At 54.4% G+C, this 13,522-nt stretch overlaps 1 protein-coding gene across 1 annotated transcript in view; it reads left to right on the top strand.

Annotated features, from left to right (window-relative positions):
• The first annotated feature begins 3,794 nt into the window (after nt 1-3,794).
• CNDP1 (carnosine dipeptidase 1) overlaps nt 3,795-13,522 on the top strand; it is a 30,655-nt gene continuing 20,927 nt past the window's right edge. The window contains exon 1 of the mRNA XM_066353242.1: nt 3,795-3,903. Coding sequence (XP_066209339.1) covers nt 3,880-3,903 — 24 coding nt within the window. The 5' untranslated portion in view covers nt 3,795-3,879. The remainder of the gene's footprint in view (nt 3,904-13,522) is intronic.

The following is a 13,522-nucleotide window of genomic DNA, read 5'->3' as shown; positions in this document are numbered from 1 at the left end:
GAGCCTAACAGAGGAGTGCGTAGCCTCCGTCAGTGCTGACAAATAAAGTGCAGGTGGACCCTCTGGACGCGTCCCTGCACGCGGACTCACAAGCACATGCGTGTGGGTGACCTGTGGTGGTGGATAAAGGGAGGGGGCTTCCTCCCCCAGCCCAGGAGGAGTGGGACCCACTCAGCCCTCCTTCACTGTTAGGGAAGTGTCTGTCCTTGTCCCCATGCCTATGCTGCCAAGGCAGCAGAACCCAAATCCAATTGGTTTAAACAAAACGGAGAGTTTGCCAGCCTAGCTGATAGAAAGCCCGGAGTAAGCAGGAAGCCGGCTTTCTTCATTACGAAGTCTGCATTTTGTCCATTTTGCTGACCATCCGGACTCAGGTCAGAACTTGGATGGGAGAGGGGGGTGCTATTGATTGGGCCTTCAAACCTACACTTAATCGCACAGAATGGTGACATGGAAAGTCACTCTTTTACCTCCACGACCTCTGTCACTCCCTGGCTCCTACCCTGCCCCTGGAGTCACCTTGACAGCATCCTGACGCCTCCTGTCCTGCAGCCCCCTTACCTCCTTCACGCCCTGCTGGGCCCTGGGAGACAGTCTGATGTGGGCCACTCCGCACTCAGGGGACCCAGGCCCCCAGCTGCCTGCTCCTTCACGCTCTCACTCTGCTTTCTGGTTGGAGGGGAAGTGCTTCACGTGCTGCAGAGACCACAGTCGTCACCACGTGCTCCAGGGGCGTGGCTCTGCACGGGGAGGCCTTCAGGGCTGCCTCGTGCCATGTGTGTCCAGGAGTGCTTTCCTGTCCCTCCACGGGAGCCAGTCTCCTTCAGAAAAAGGCAGAACTTGGCCGGGCGGGTTCTTGGAGAGGAGGCGCTGAGATGCGCCTTTCTGACCTGAGGGGAAGTCGAGTTCATTCCATTCTTGTGACTTTGGCATTTGGGTCAGAAAGGTTAGGCTAGAAATGTGAGGACCCTTAAACCTCAATGTACTAATTGGGGTACTGTGCCCGAGCTAACCAAGGCTTCACCCCAACAACGATTTTGACAGGCCAGGGCTGGTGTGGGCACCTCCTTCGACCCCAGTGCCATGTCGAGTCTGTGATCTGTGCTGTGCAGCCTGGGACAGAGGGTTGAAGAAAGGACAGGAAGACATGCTCTGTCACTTTAAGACAAGCCAGAATTAGCAGATGTTTCCTCCTTGGGCATCTTACTCTCAGAAAGGACGCACACAGGCCCCTCCTAACTACATCTGAAGTTCTTATCGCTCCCCAGAGGAAAAACAGAGAGCCACCCTTTAACTCTTGTCAACCACACCATCTTGGCACCATGACCTTTGTCCCAAGGAGAACCCAGAACAAAACAAGCGCGTGCAGCATTATCCAGAGGAAGGGCTCCTGGGCTGGAGCCGGCGATCATTTCTCAGACACAGTAGTCCCGTCAGCACCAGCCCTGAGGCTTTGGGGCTCTGCCTTTGACCTTTCCCCTGCCTGCCTAGAAGATTTCGAAAGAGGACCCACCCCAGGAAGGGAGATAGCATCATAGGTGATGATAGTTCACTACTAGTTCACTAGGAGCCAGGTGTGACAGGGAAGAACCTAGCAAGCAAGCCCTTGACCAAAGTCCTCTCTGTGTCCCCTTGTTCAAGATGGCCCAGCAAGCATGTACTTGCCAAAGGCTTGCTCTCCCATCACCCAGTGAATTATTTCCACGCCCCTGGGAGTCCCAAACCCACCCCTCCTTGTCTTAGCCCCAGAGGGCATATAAGCCCTAATGGCCCAATTTGTCCTCAATCTCAGGGAAGTCATACTTGCATAATAAACATGGTCACGTAGTCCAGCCCTAAGAACTGAGAAGGGTAGAAGGAAAATGAATTTTTCTGTCCCCACAGTGCTGGCAGCCTGCACAGGAGGGCTCCCCGGTTGCAGAACATGGTTTTGGGGATGGCTGGAGGTGAGACCCTGGGTGTCTGACACAGGCTGGCACGAGGTGGGCACCCTTCCCACACAAGCACTTCTGTCCCAGGGTCTCCGTCCACCGGGTCTTATGGAGCGAGGAGTAAGGACTTATTTCTAACTTTGGATTGGCAGGAGAAAATTGGTGAGAGGTTTCCTGGGCAAACACGACCCTGGTGAAGATTTGAGCACTAGTTTTCTGTTGCTCATTTGTGTTCCTCCTGGAATGTCACTGGTTCTCTTTGTGCCTTTTGTCTTGTTCGGTTCTGGTTCTGAGAGAGCTTGGTCCAAATCTCACATTGGTCTCTGACCCCAGAAGGTGCACATGTCGCCGTGCACTCAGCAGTCACATAGACAGTCTTCTGGGCAGTGTAGCCGGTCGACTGTCACCTGTCTGCCTGTCTGTCCCGCCTTTCCAGCTCTTGGGGGAAGTTGCCAGTGGTGGTAGGGTGTCCCAGTCCACAGAGGCCTCTGTCTTCTCAGCCTTCATTGTTCTGCCCATAGCAGTGAAGGGCGTTGCTGTCTTCGACTATCCTGGGAGTGGCCCTTTGATCCTATGAGGGTCGCGTCCTCCGCCCTTTTCACAGTCACAATGGGACCTTGGGTCATCTTGGGCTCACGGCAGATCCTGGTCCCGTCCGTCCCTTTCAGGTTCACATTCAGCCTCACACATTGCCTGTTTTCCCTGGCATCTGTTACTCTGCACCACAAGGGAATGGCCCCTAATCGGATGGAGCATGGGAATGCCATTTGCAGAATTCCCTGCCCGGTCGTTCCCTGAGATGACCTGTGAGAAGGGCTGGTTTGGGCACGGCTGGAAGGGAGCATTCCTTTAGTAGGAACACGAGTTCCCCGAGAAAAAGACGTTCCACTCGGGAGGGAGCAGTGTGGAATCTGACCCCTATGTTAGATGGAGCGGGTCTTCTGGCCCCAACCGAGAGTGTGAGAGAGACCAAGGACGAACCCTGCCCAGGGAGAAGCCTCAGAGACTTGGGTCTGTGGGCCTGGTGCTTAGAAAGCCCTCTCTAGGTGATTTGGAAGCTTAAAGGCTGCTGCTGGGGTTCAATTGTGTCCTTCAAAATTCGGATGCTGCAGTCCTAACTCCCAGCACCTCAGAATGGGATATGGTTCGGAAATAGGGTCTTTGCAGTTGTGGTGATGGTGAAGCCGTTCTGCAGTAGCAGGGCCCACTCTAGAGAGGACATTTGGACAGAGACATGCAGACAGAGAAGGCCATGTGAAGGTGAAGGCAGGGGTCAGTGATGCATTTGCAAGACAAGGAAGGCCGAGATCACCGGTGACCCCAGCAGCCAGGAGAGGGGCCAGGGCCAGACTCTCCCTCACAGCCGCACAGGACCCGGCCCTGCTGACACTCTGCCTATGGCCCCCCGGCCTCCAGAATGTTGTGATGATACCTTTCTGCCCGGTGTGTGGCAACCTGAGGAAACTCACACATACCTGTCACACTGACCCAGCTCATAGCGGCATTCTGTCACGAGGGCCCCAGCCAGAGAGGGCTGTCATCTGCTCAAGGGAACAGGGTGTGTTTGGGTGCCCAGGCCAGCACGTGCTACCACTCACTCCTCAAGATGACGCCCCGCGCACACACACATTGACGCTCCCGGGTGGTTGTGCACAGCCTGAGCTGGTCATCAGGTGACTTCCGGGCCATGACCTCACTGCTTGTCTGCACATGAGACCCATTGCTTCTCCTCGGCCCTCAGCCTGTGGGATTCTCTGAAGCATCTTTGTTTCCAGTGTGAATAGTCCACTGTCCTAGCCTAGTCTTCCTTCCGGGGAGGCGGAAGGGCACAGACAACCGACTGTCACCAAGTTATATAACGGGACCTCCAAGGGCCTTGGTGAGAGTCCCTCTCCCACCTTCCGTCAGGGTCCCAGGGGACTGCTGGAGGCTTCAGAACTCCAGCCCAATGGATCCCAAACTGGGGAGAATGGTGAGTGGGTCCCCCACGTTCGGAGAGGAGGGACCAGAGTGCTGGGCGGTGCGCCACGGGGGGAGCCCGGCGACCGCGCAGAGGCTGCGCTGGGTCCAGGGGGGTCAGCTGCTGAGACCTGTGGTCAGGTGCTCCCCGTCTCGTCTCCGTGGGGGGCCGGGCCGGTGGAGGTGGTCTGGCACACTCCACGTGGCTGTGTGTCCTTTCTCTTAAGTGGCATCCTTCCCAGGCCGATTTCCCAGCGCCTGGCACGCAGTGGTGCTGGGGAGGTGGCGGCAGCCAGGGTGCAGACTCAAGGCCCACTGCTCCGGATGGGGTGCACTGGGACCTACGGCAGCACCCTTTTCTCAGTGCACGTTTTCTTCCCACAAAAAGCAATATCCTTGTTAGAACCACAGAGGAGAACCCTCCCTGCGGGGTGCAGAGGGCCAGGCGGAGCTGAGAGGGACGGATGGAGAGCAAGGTCCGTCAGGAGCAGGGCACTGCTTCTCACTACGCCCTGACGCGCTCCCCAAGGGCACTGCCTCTCACTACGCCCTGACGCGCTCCCCAAGGGCACTGCCTCTCACTACGCCCTGACGCGCTCCCCAAGGGCACTGCCTCTCACTACGCCCTGACGCGCTCCCCAAGGGCACTGCCTCTCACTAAGCCCTGACGCGCTCCCCAAGGGCACTGCCTCTCACTACGCCCTGACGCGCTCCCCAAGGGCACTGCCTCTCACTACGCCCTGACGCGCTCCCCAAGGGCACTGCCTCTCACTACGCCCTGACGCGCTCCCCAAGGGCACTGCCTCTCACTAAGCCCTGACGCGCTCCCCAAGGGCACTGCCTCTCACTAAGCCCTGACGCGCTCCCCAAGGGCACTGCCTCTCACTACGCCCTGACGCGGCTCCCCAAGGGCACTGCCTCTCACTATGCCCTGACGCGCTCCCCAAGGGCACTGCCTCTCACTAAGCCCTGACGCGGCTCCCCAAGGGCACTGCCTCTCACTACGCCCTGACGCGCTCCCCAAGGGCACTGCCTCTCACTACGCCCTGACGCGCTCCCCAAGGGCACTGCCTCTCACTACGCCCTGACGGCTCCCCAAGGGCACTGCCTCTCACTACGCCCTGACGGCTCCCCAAGGGCACTGCCTCTCACTACGCCCTGACGCGCTCCCCAAGGGCACTGCCTCTCACTAAGCCCTGACGCGCTCCCCAAGGGCACTGCCTCTCACTACGCCCTGACGCGGCTCCCCACCGGCCCCACACGTTAGCGTCAACAGTTTTGGTACAATTTAGGCACAATTCCTAAATAATTTTTTTATATTGAGAAGACTCATTAAAAGGTCAATACTGGAAGACTTAAGAATTCTTAAGTTATGAGAGAGCTGATTAAGACCACAGGAAGCCCAGGAACTGACCCTGGCAGGTGATGGTTGCTCTCTGGTCAGGTTATTCAACACGTAAAGAAAGTTATATTACAATAATCCAATAAAACTTCGTTCTTTTCACAGAGACGCATTCTTAAATTCTAGTTTTGTATAAGCACACTGTTGATGTTAAAGCTCTTTTTAAAAACACCTGATAATAAATCATTAGTGCTTGATCGCACAGCATATGACGTTTTTTCTCTTTTGAACACACACTCGCTCTCTCTTCCCAACTTTTTTATATCTATTTAGTTTTTTATCTTTTATTCTCCAGTTTTTTTAATTTTCAAACAGTCTTTAAACCTCTAAACTAGGACAAGATAGATTTCCTTTTCTGTCAACAAAACACCTTTTTATCCTATACCTTTCCTTACCACAAACACATCGTACTTTTCTCGCATAATTTGTATAGAGTTTTTTTTACCATTATCATTCCTAGTCATTTTCCTTACATATAAAGATTAGAATTCTTAACGCTTAGTAACTTTAATATTAGTAAAAAATAGAAGGTAAGCAACTGTGAACTAATCACAAACCAACATTGTGTAGATTAGCAGATTTATGAATACATCATTTCATAATTTCTAGAGGCACATGCCTCCTCATAGTACAGTTTATTTCAATATGGAGAAAGAACACACACTGACAGACCCAAACACCGTTAGTCTCTGTAAGAAGCCAACAGTAGATAAACTCACACTGAGAAGTTAATGTCAGTGTTTTATCTTATTTTAGAAATGATCTGAATATTTATTGACTATTCATCATTTAGCTTCACTTAGTATAATTTTCAGGTTTCAGGTTCCCAAAAAGATTTTGAGACTAATCTTAAACATAGTTCGTGAAACATAATCTCTGTGTGGGTGGCTGACTGGGCCTGGAGCAGGCTCCTGGAAACTGGTGGGTGGGCAGAGATGCTGTGCCCCGGCCTCAGTCCCCTGCCTCCTCAGGGCACTCTGGCTGTAAACTGAGTCTCTGATTGGAGGAAGGGCCGGAGCAGGAGGAGTTGAACCCTACAGACAGCCCCACCCATGCTCGTCCCAGGCCTGCTCACTACGCCCTGACGCGCTCCCCAAGGGCACTGCCTCTCACTACGCCCTGACGCGCTCCCCAAGGGCACTGCCTCTCACTACGCCCTGACGCGCTCCCCAAGGGCACTGCCTCTCACTACGCCCTGACGCGCTCCCCAAGGGCACTGCCTCTCACTACGCCCTGACGCGCTCCCCAAGGGCACTGCCTCTCACTACGCCCTGACGCGCTCCCCAAGGGCACTGCCTCTCACTAAGCCCTGACGCGCTCCCCAAGGGCACTGCCTCTCACTACGCCCTGACGCGCTCCCCAAGGGCACTGCCTCTCACTAAGCCCTGACGCGCTCCCCAAGGGCACTGCCTCTCACTACGCCCTGACGCGGCTCCCCAAGGGCACTGCCTCTCACTACGCCCTGACGCGGCTCCCCAAGGGCACTGCCTCTCACTACGCCCTGACGCGGCTCCCCAAGGGCACTGCCTCTCACTACGCCCTGACGCGCTCCCCAAGGGCACTGCCTCTCACTAAGCCCTGACGCGGCTCCCCAAGGGCACTGCCTCTCACTACGCCCTGACGCGCTCCCCAAGGGCACTGCCTCTCACTACGCCCTGACCCGCTCCCCAAGGGCACTGCCTCTCACTACGCCCTTGGTAACTCCTACACACCAGGATGCTGGGGACGTCTGTCTGCCTGTCCCAGAAGCGCCTCTCCCTGTCAGCCCCAGAGCGCCTCGGTGTCCACCATCTCAGTCGCTCTTTGAAGCTATTACAATCCTCCCCATTCAGAAGCGCTCTGGTGGGAACAGAGGTGCCCTTCGGAGGAGGTGCGCGGGGTATGGGAGGGAGCGCACCCAGCTCCCAGCAGCCAGCAGCACAGAGCACTCGCTGGGCTCGGTCCTGGTGGACCCCTGGAGGACGGGACTCGGAGCACCCAGAGTGAATGGGGACTCCGAGAAAGGAGAAGGGGGAGGGGATGGGCAGCGCTGGAGCCTCTGAGAGATTGTGTGAGGGGGGAGCCCTGCTAGGTCCAGGAGCAGCTCCCGTGCCCAGGCTCCCGCTCCCTCTCCCTTGGAGGAGGGGTCTTCGCAGGTGCACTGCCTGGGGGCATCCCATGGAGCCCACGCCCCTGCCCACCTTGCACCTTGGTTTGGATCTTGAGCCCAGCGTACGGGGCCCACAGTTATTGGTCAATCCTATGTCCTAACCCTGAGCACAGCCAGGAGATGGACGTGTATGCCTTTTGAGGTGTGGTGGTCAGAGCACACAGGCTTTTGGGGACGATTTCCCCCTCTGTGCTAACCGTGCTCCCCTCCATCTAGGCAGGCTGGCAGTGGGTCATGGTCCAGCGGGCCTGTGTGCTGAGATGGTATGCTGAGGGTGGCCCTGGGCCCGGCGGCAGGGACTGTGCCTTCCAGAAAGTGAAGTCACTGTGGGGCTTCCGATCATCGTTCAGTAGGAATTCACTCTTAGACTCTTCCACCCACTTCCAACAATGCAATTATGCACACTTGAAATTTTTAATTAAGAACTCAGAAACAGACTCAGAAACATAATAAATATTCCTACTGAACAGAAACAAACCAGAAACATTCAAGGGTGAGCGGGGGCAGAAGCTGCAGCTTTGCTGGACTCTGGATGCAGCACAGGCCGTGGCGTCCAGAAGTGGGACTCTCGAGGGCCGGTAGCCAGGGCCAAACCACCCAGGCTTAGAGGGCAGCCGTAGACAGCACCCTTACTCAGAACATGGAGGACCGCTGGGTCTCTCTGCGGTTGACGACCCAGCCCTGCACGACACACTGGTCCTGGACTGGGTCCTGAAGGACCAGGAGGAGGCAGCCACAGTGTTGCTAGGCAGAAATAATGACAGGAAGGTGAAGAATACAACAGGCAAGCAAGCCAAGCCTGCCAGTTAAAATTCTGACTAAATCAAGGTAACAGTAGAAAAGCTCACAAGATTAACTGGGAAGTGAGTTTACCCCCACTGAAATATAAGCATTGCTCCATGTTTAAAGTGGATCATGAAATATGTGTACAATCCTCAAGAAATAAATGAAGGGCTGGCCCTGGCCGGTTGGCTCAGTGGTAGAGTGTCAGCCTGACGTGCAGGAGTCCTGGATTCAATTCCCGGTCAGGGCACACAGGAGAAGCGCCTATCTGCTTCTCCACCCTTCCCCTTCTCCTTACTCTCTCCCTCTCTCTTCCCCTTCCACAGCCAAGGCTCCATTGGAGCAAAGTTGTCCCCGGCACTGAGGATGGCTTTGTGGCCTCCACCTCAGGTGCTAGAATGGCTCCCGTTGCAACAGAGCAACAGCCCAGATAGGCAGAGCATCGCCCCCTGGTGGGCATGCCGGGTGGATCCCGGTCAGGTACATGCAGGAGTCTCTCTCTGCCTCCTCTCCTCTCACTAAAATTTAAAAAAGAGAGAAAAAAAATAGAAATAAACAAAAGGCTAAGACTGTAAAAAAGGGGCAGGCACATGTGAGCCGAGAACAGGGGGATGTGAACAACCCACTTGAAATCCTGAAAATGAAAGACAGTTATTGGGAAAACTCAGTCATTCATGGAAGTTCCAGACAGGCCACAGTCAGAGAACCAGCCCATCACCTGGAAACCACGATGGAGGGATCCACCCAGAAAGCAGAGAAAGAAGAAGGACAGAAAAGCTAAGAGAACCGACGGATGTATGACAGGTAGCAAGACTGCAGCTGGATTAGGAGTTCTAGAGGGAGAGAACAAAGGGAATGGTGGAGGCGGGAGAGGGGGTGGCAGAGGAGGACTAGGGATTTCCCAGAACGGATGAGTCCTCAGTTTGGAAATGGGACGCTGGCAACATGCATGTTCGGCAGACTTGTCAGGCCCGTTGCGGTGAAGCTGAGAATATCAAGGAATGAGGAAATAATCCAAGATCATTTAGGGAGGGAGGGGGAGGGGGGACAGCCAGCGGCGATGTGCTGAAGTGTGAGGTGCTGCTGTCAACGTCCTGGGGTGCGGGGGTGGGGGTCCCAGCGAGGCTGCAGCAGCTGGTTGGCTTGGGCTTTGCTGACAAAGGACTCGGAGGCCGGCAGGCTGTGGGTGGTGGGGACAGCAAGGACTCCAGGCAGGCAGGACAGTGACCAAGACCACGTGGTGCATTTTCAGGAGACTAGAGCACCCTGAGGCGGTGAGGGGGAAGAAGCATCTGCTTAATTTCAATTTTGTTTTTCTCCTCTTGTTTGTGTTTGCAGCTGAAATAGTTTGTCAGCAAACTGCATTTTCTGCATAACGTTGAAACAGAAGTCGTTACACTGGTGGAAATTAGGTACTCCTGATGTCCTTCAGGGCTGTGAATTTACTCAATAAGCCCTGGTTGGGGTTTTATTCCATGACAGGCACATCTCAGGGTGTGGAAATAAGGAGGCCGAGGCCTGGCCCGCGTGCAGCTTGGCCCAAGCGAATCAGGTGGATGATATAAGTAAACAAGTGACAGAATATTAGGTAGTGACAAGGAAATAGAGAGCAGGGTGCACTGAGGGGAGCAACACCCCCCACAATGCATGTCCACGTGGAGCCTCCGAATGCGACCTGATCTGAAAGGAGGGTCTTTAAGCTCTTGGGGTTTTCTGGGGAATTCTGTTTCCTGAAAGTGCTTTCTTGACCCCGAATGTGTCCAGGCTGCCCAAAAGCCGAAAGCCTCTGTGACCGGTTGGTTCTTCAACACCTGGTGCCAGAGTTCATCTTAGCAGGAATGCTTGGCCCTGTCCAGCCCTGCAGAGGAATTCACAGAATCTGGGAAGGCCTATGGGGGAGGGGAGAAGTGGGGGGGGAGCTTTATCTTTCATCACTACGTGGTGAGAGAGACCTGTAGGCATTTTTCCTGTGTTATAACCAACCCTCGGCCAGGCTACAGGTGGAGCCAGCTTCACAGATGGGCCTCCAGGCGACTTGGTGAGGAGGACTCTCAGCATCCGGTTGGCCAGGCAAGAAAGCCCTCCTCAGTGGAAAGCATGTGGCTCACGGGCCACCAGGTGTACAGGGGGAACCACGCTTGGCCCGGGCTGAGTGGGGGAGGCACGCGAGCTCTCCTTTCCATTCCTTATTCTGTTCAGCTGCAAACGGTGCAGGAGGGGGCTGTTAGCAACAGTGACCCCACTGCCAGCCTCGTCCGTGGGTCTGTCTGTCCAGGATCCCTGCTGTTGTCATGGCAGGAGATAAGAGTCCTAAGTGTCATTGACTAAGGCAGCCCATGGCCATTTCGAGGCCACACAGACTAAGTTTCCAGTTGCTGGCGAGAGCCGGAGCAGGGGGACACCCTGAGGCTCCTGCGGGCGAGAGACTCTCCGATGGAAGCTGAACTGATTGGGAGAAGGACAGATCGGGGTGTGGCCACCACAGAGGATGTGGACAGGACTTTAGAAAACCTTAAGAGTTAAAGTAATTAAAAATAAGTCTCCGTGCAGGAGCACTTAGAACTTTTGTTCCAAATCTCAGAACTGAGAGCTGGAATTAACAGGGTCTTATGGGGCATATGGGGTTTCCTCTGTGAGGGGTCCCTCGCAGCGGGGGGGGGGCTTCTCAGGAGGGGCTGGGTTCCCTGCCCTTTGGCTTTGCTCCCTGCCCCCCACCACCCCACCCCACCTTCCTGTCCTCCAGCAAAGGCGAAGCCAGGAAGAGCCCTTCCAAGTGTCCAGTATTTGGTACTCCGGCTAGTTTTAAGTCAAGTGTGACTATAACTCAGGAAAACAAATGGAGAAAGGGGTATGGGAGACTAAAGAGGCGGCTACCCAGGCGGGGGTGGAGTGGGGACCCCCAGGATCTGAGGCTGGGTCCGTGCCCACAGCCCATCTCTGCGGCGCATGGAGGCACGTGCTCTGTCCACTCCGTGGGCACTGTGAAAAAGCGTCGCCCTGCAGACCCTGTGGCAGGACCCATCATCAGCGACCATCCTTTAGGAAGCCTGGTCCGAACCATTCTTAAAGATCCCTCTTTTCCTTCTTTTCTTCTGTCTTCCTTTTCTTCAAATCCCCCGTTTTATTTTTCACTGCAGAGGTGCACCAATGATTTTTTTTTTTTTTTTTCTGAAGCTGGAAACAGGGAGAGACAGTCAGACAGACTCCCGCATGCGCCTGACCGGGATCCACCCGGCACGCCCACCAGGGGCGACACTCTGCCCACCAGGGGGCGATGCTCTGCCCATCCTGGGCGTCGCCATGTTGCGACCAGAGCCACTCTAGCGCCTGAGGCAGAGGCCACAGAGCCATCCCCAGCACCCGGGCCATCTTTGCTCCAATGGAGCCTTGGCTGCGGGAGGGGAAGAGAGAGACAGAGAGGAAAGCGCGGCGGAGGGGTGGAGAAGCAAATGGGCGCTTCTCCTGTGTGCCCTGGCCGGAATCGAACCCTGGTCCTCCGCACGCTAGGCCGGCGCTCTACCGCTGAGCCAACCGGCCAGGGCCACCAATGATTTTTAAGTGGACATCAAATGCATGAGAAAAAATAAGTTCAAATATTAATTTAGATGGACCAGCTGCAAAAAAATTAAAAAAAATAGCCGCCTCCATTCCCAAAAGCTTTTCCGGATGCCGGGAGTTTCTTGACCTGCTGCTGTCGGCCCAGGAGTCCTTACTGTCCTGACGCCCAGAAGTCCTGTCCTGATGCATCCGCAGTCCCTGGGGCTTGGCTCCGCCCCAGCAGCTGGGCTCCACATCCGGAGCGCAGCTGGACCAGCCTCTCGCCAGTCCGCGCGCCCAGAGGAGGCTCAGGAGCGGCTCGCTGCCGCCATCTACTGGCCCACGTGATCCTAACCCGCTCGGGAATGAGCAGGCTCCCTGCTACCTGGAATTTACCCACCTCTCAGCTTCCTGTGTAGACGTTTCTCATTCTCAATAATCTGCTAATCTTGTAGAACGAGTGTTTATAATTATGATTATCATTTTTGTCATTGTACTGCCACATAAGTCACGTACCTTACGCTTCACCCATTTAAAGTGCGCAATTCCACGGGCTTTCGTATATTCAGAACTGCACAATCATCTCTGACATCAACTTTAGAACTTTCCATCGCCCCAGAAAGAAGCCCCCTTCTCATGACTATCAGTCACTTCCCATTTCCCCCCACCACCCGATTCTGCCAGCCCGAGGCAACCGTCAATCTACTTTCCTCTCCCAGGATTTAGCTATTCTGGACACTTCATATAATGGGACGGATGCCGTGTGCAGTCTCTTCTGTCTGGTCTCTTTCACTCAGCATAATGTTTCCGGGATTTATTCATGTTGTGACATGTAGCAGACCTTCATTTCTTTTTTATGGCTGAGTAATATTCCATTGCATGTATACGCCCAACTTTGCTTACCCCTCTGTCCACTGATGGACACTGGATTGTGGCCTTTGTGAATAACGCTGCTGCACACATCCATGTAAGAGTTTTGGGCGGACACGTGTTTTCATCTCTCTTGAGGACATACCTATGAGTGGAATTGCTAGGGCATAAGTTTAATTGTTTGAGGACTTCTGGACTGGTACCCAAAGCATTTGTACTATTTTGCATTCCCACCGGTTGTGTATAAGAGTTCTGATTTCTCCACATCCTCGCCCACACTTGTTGTTATCGGATTATTTGATTTTAGCCATGCAAGTCGTGCCTCATTGTTGTTGATTTGCATTTCCCTGATGGCTAATGTTGTTGAGCATCATTTCATACTCTGAATTGATCATTTGTATGTTTTCTTTGGAGCGATGTCATTTCAAATTGGGTTAATTTGTCTTACATTATTGACTTGTAGTAGTTTTTTATGGTCTAGACACACATCCTGACCTCAGCTCTGTTGGTGCCCAGAGCTGGATGCCAAAGAAGAAAGCAGCCTAAACTTACAATGTTTCTAAAAAAAAAATGAAGTCTATTTTCAAAATGTACAAAGGTCCACAAGAAAGAGCTGGTTGGGATGAAGATAACGAGTTAGATCTGAGTGTGGAAGTCCAACCCTCTGGTTTTCGGCTCTGTGCGCAGCCTGGGCCTGCCACAAGGCGAAGGGGGTGACCAGGAAGAGGATACAGCAGGAGGGATGAGGGTGGGGACTGGGGTCATGGCAAGTCCCACATTTATAGACGAGGATAGAAGGGACCCATTAGGGGTGGATGCAGAGAGGCCAGAGAGGAGGGAAGGGAGATGAGCAAGTCATAGACCAGGTCCCCCAGGTGGAGAGTGTGGCCA

This window comes from Saccopteryx leptura, chromosome 11, assembly GCF_036850995.1.
Source record: "Saccopteryx leptura isolate mSacLep1 chromosome 11, mSacLep1_pri_phased_curated, whole genome shotgun sequence".
In the NCBI taxonomy this organism is placed as follows: Eukaryota; Metazoa; Chordata; class Mammalia; order Chiroptera; family Emballonuridae; genus Saccopteryx; species Saccopteryx leptura.
Note: the sequence above shows the minus strand (reverse complement) of the source record. Positions and strands in the feature narration are given on the sequence as shown.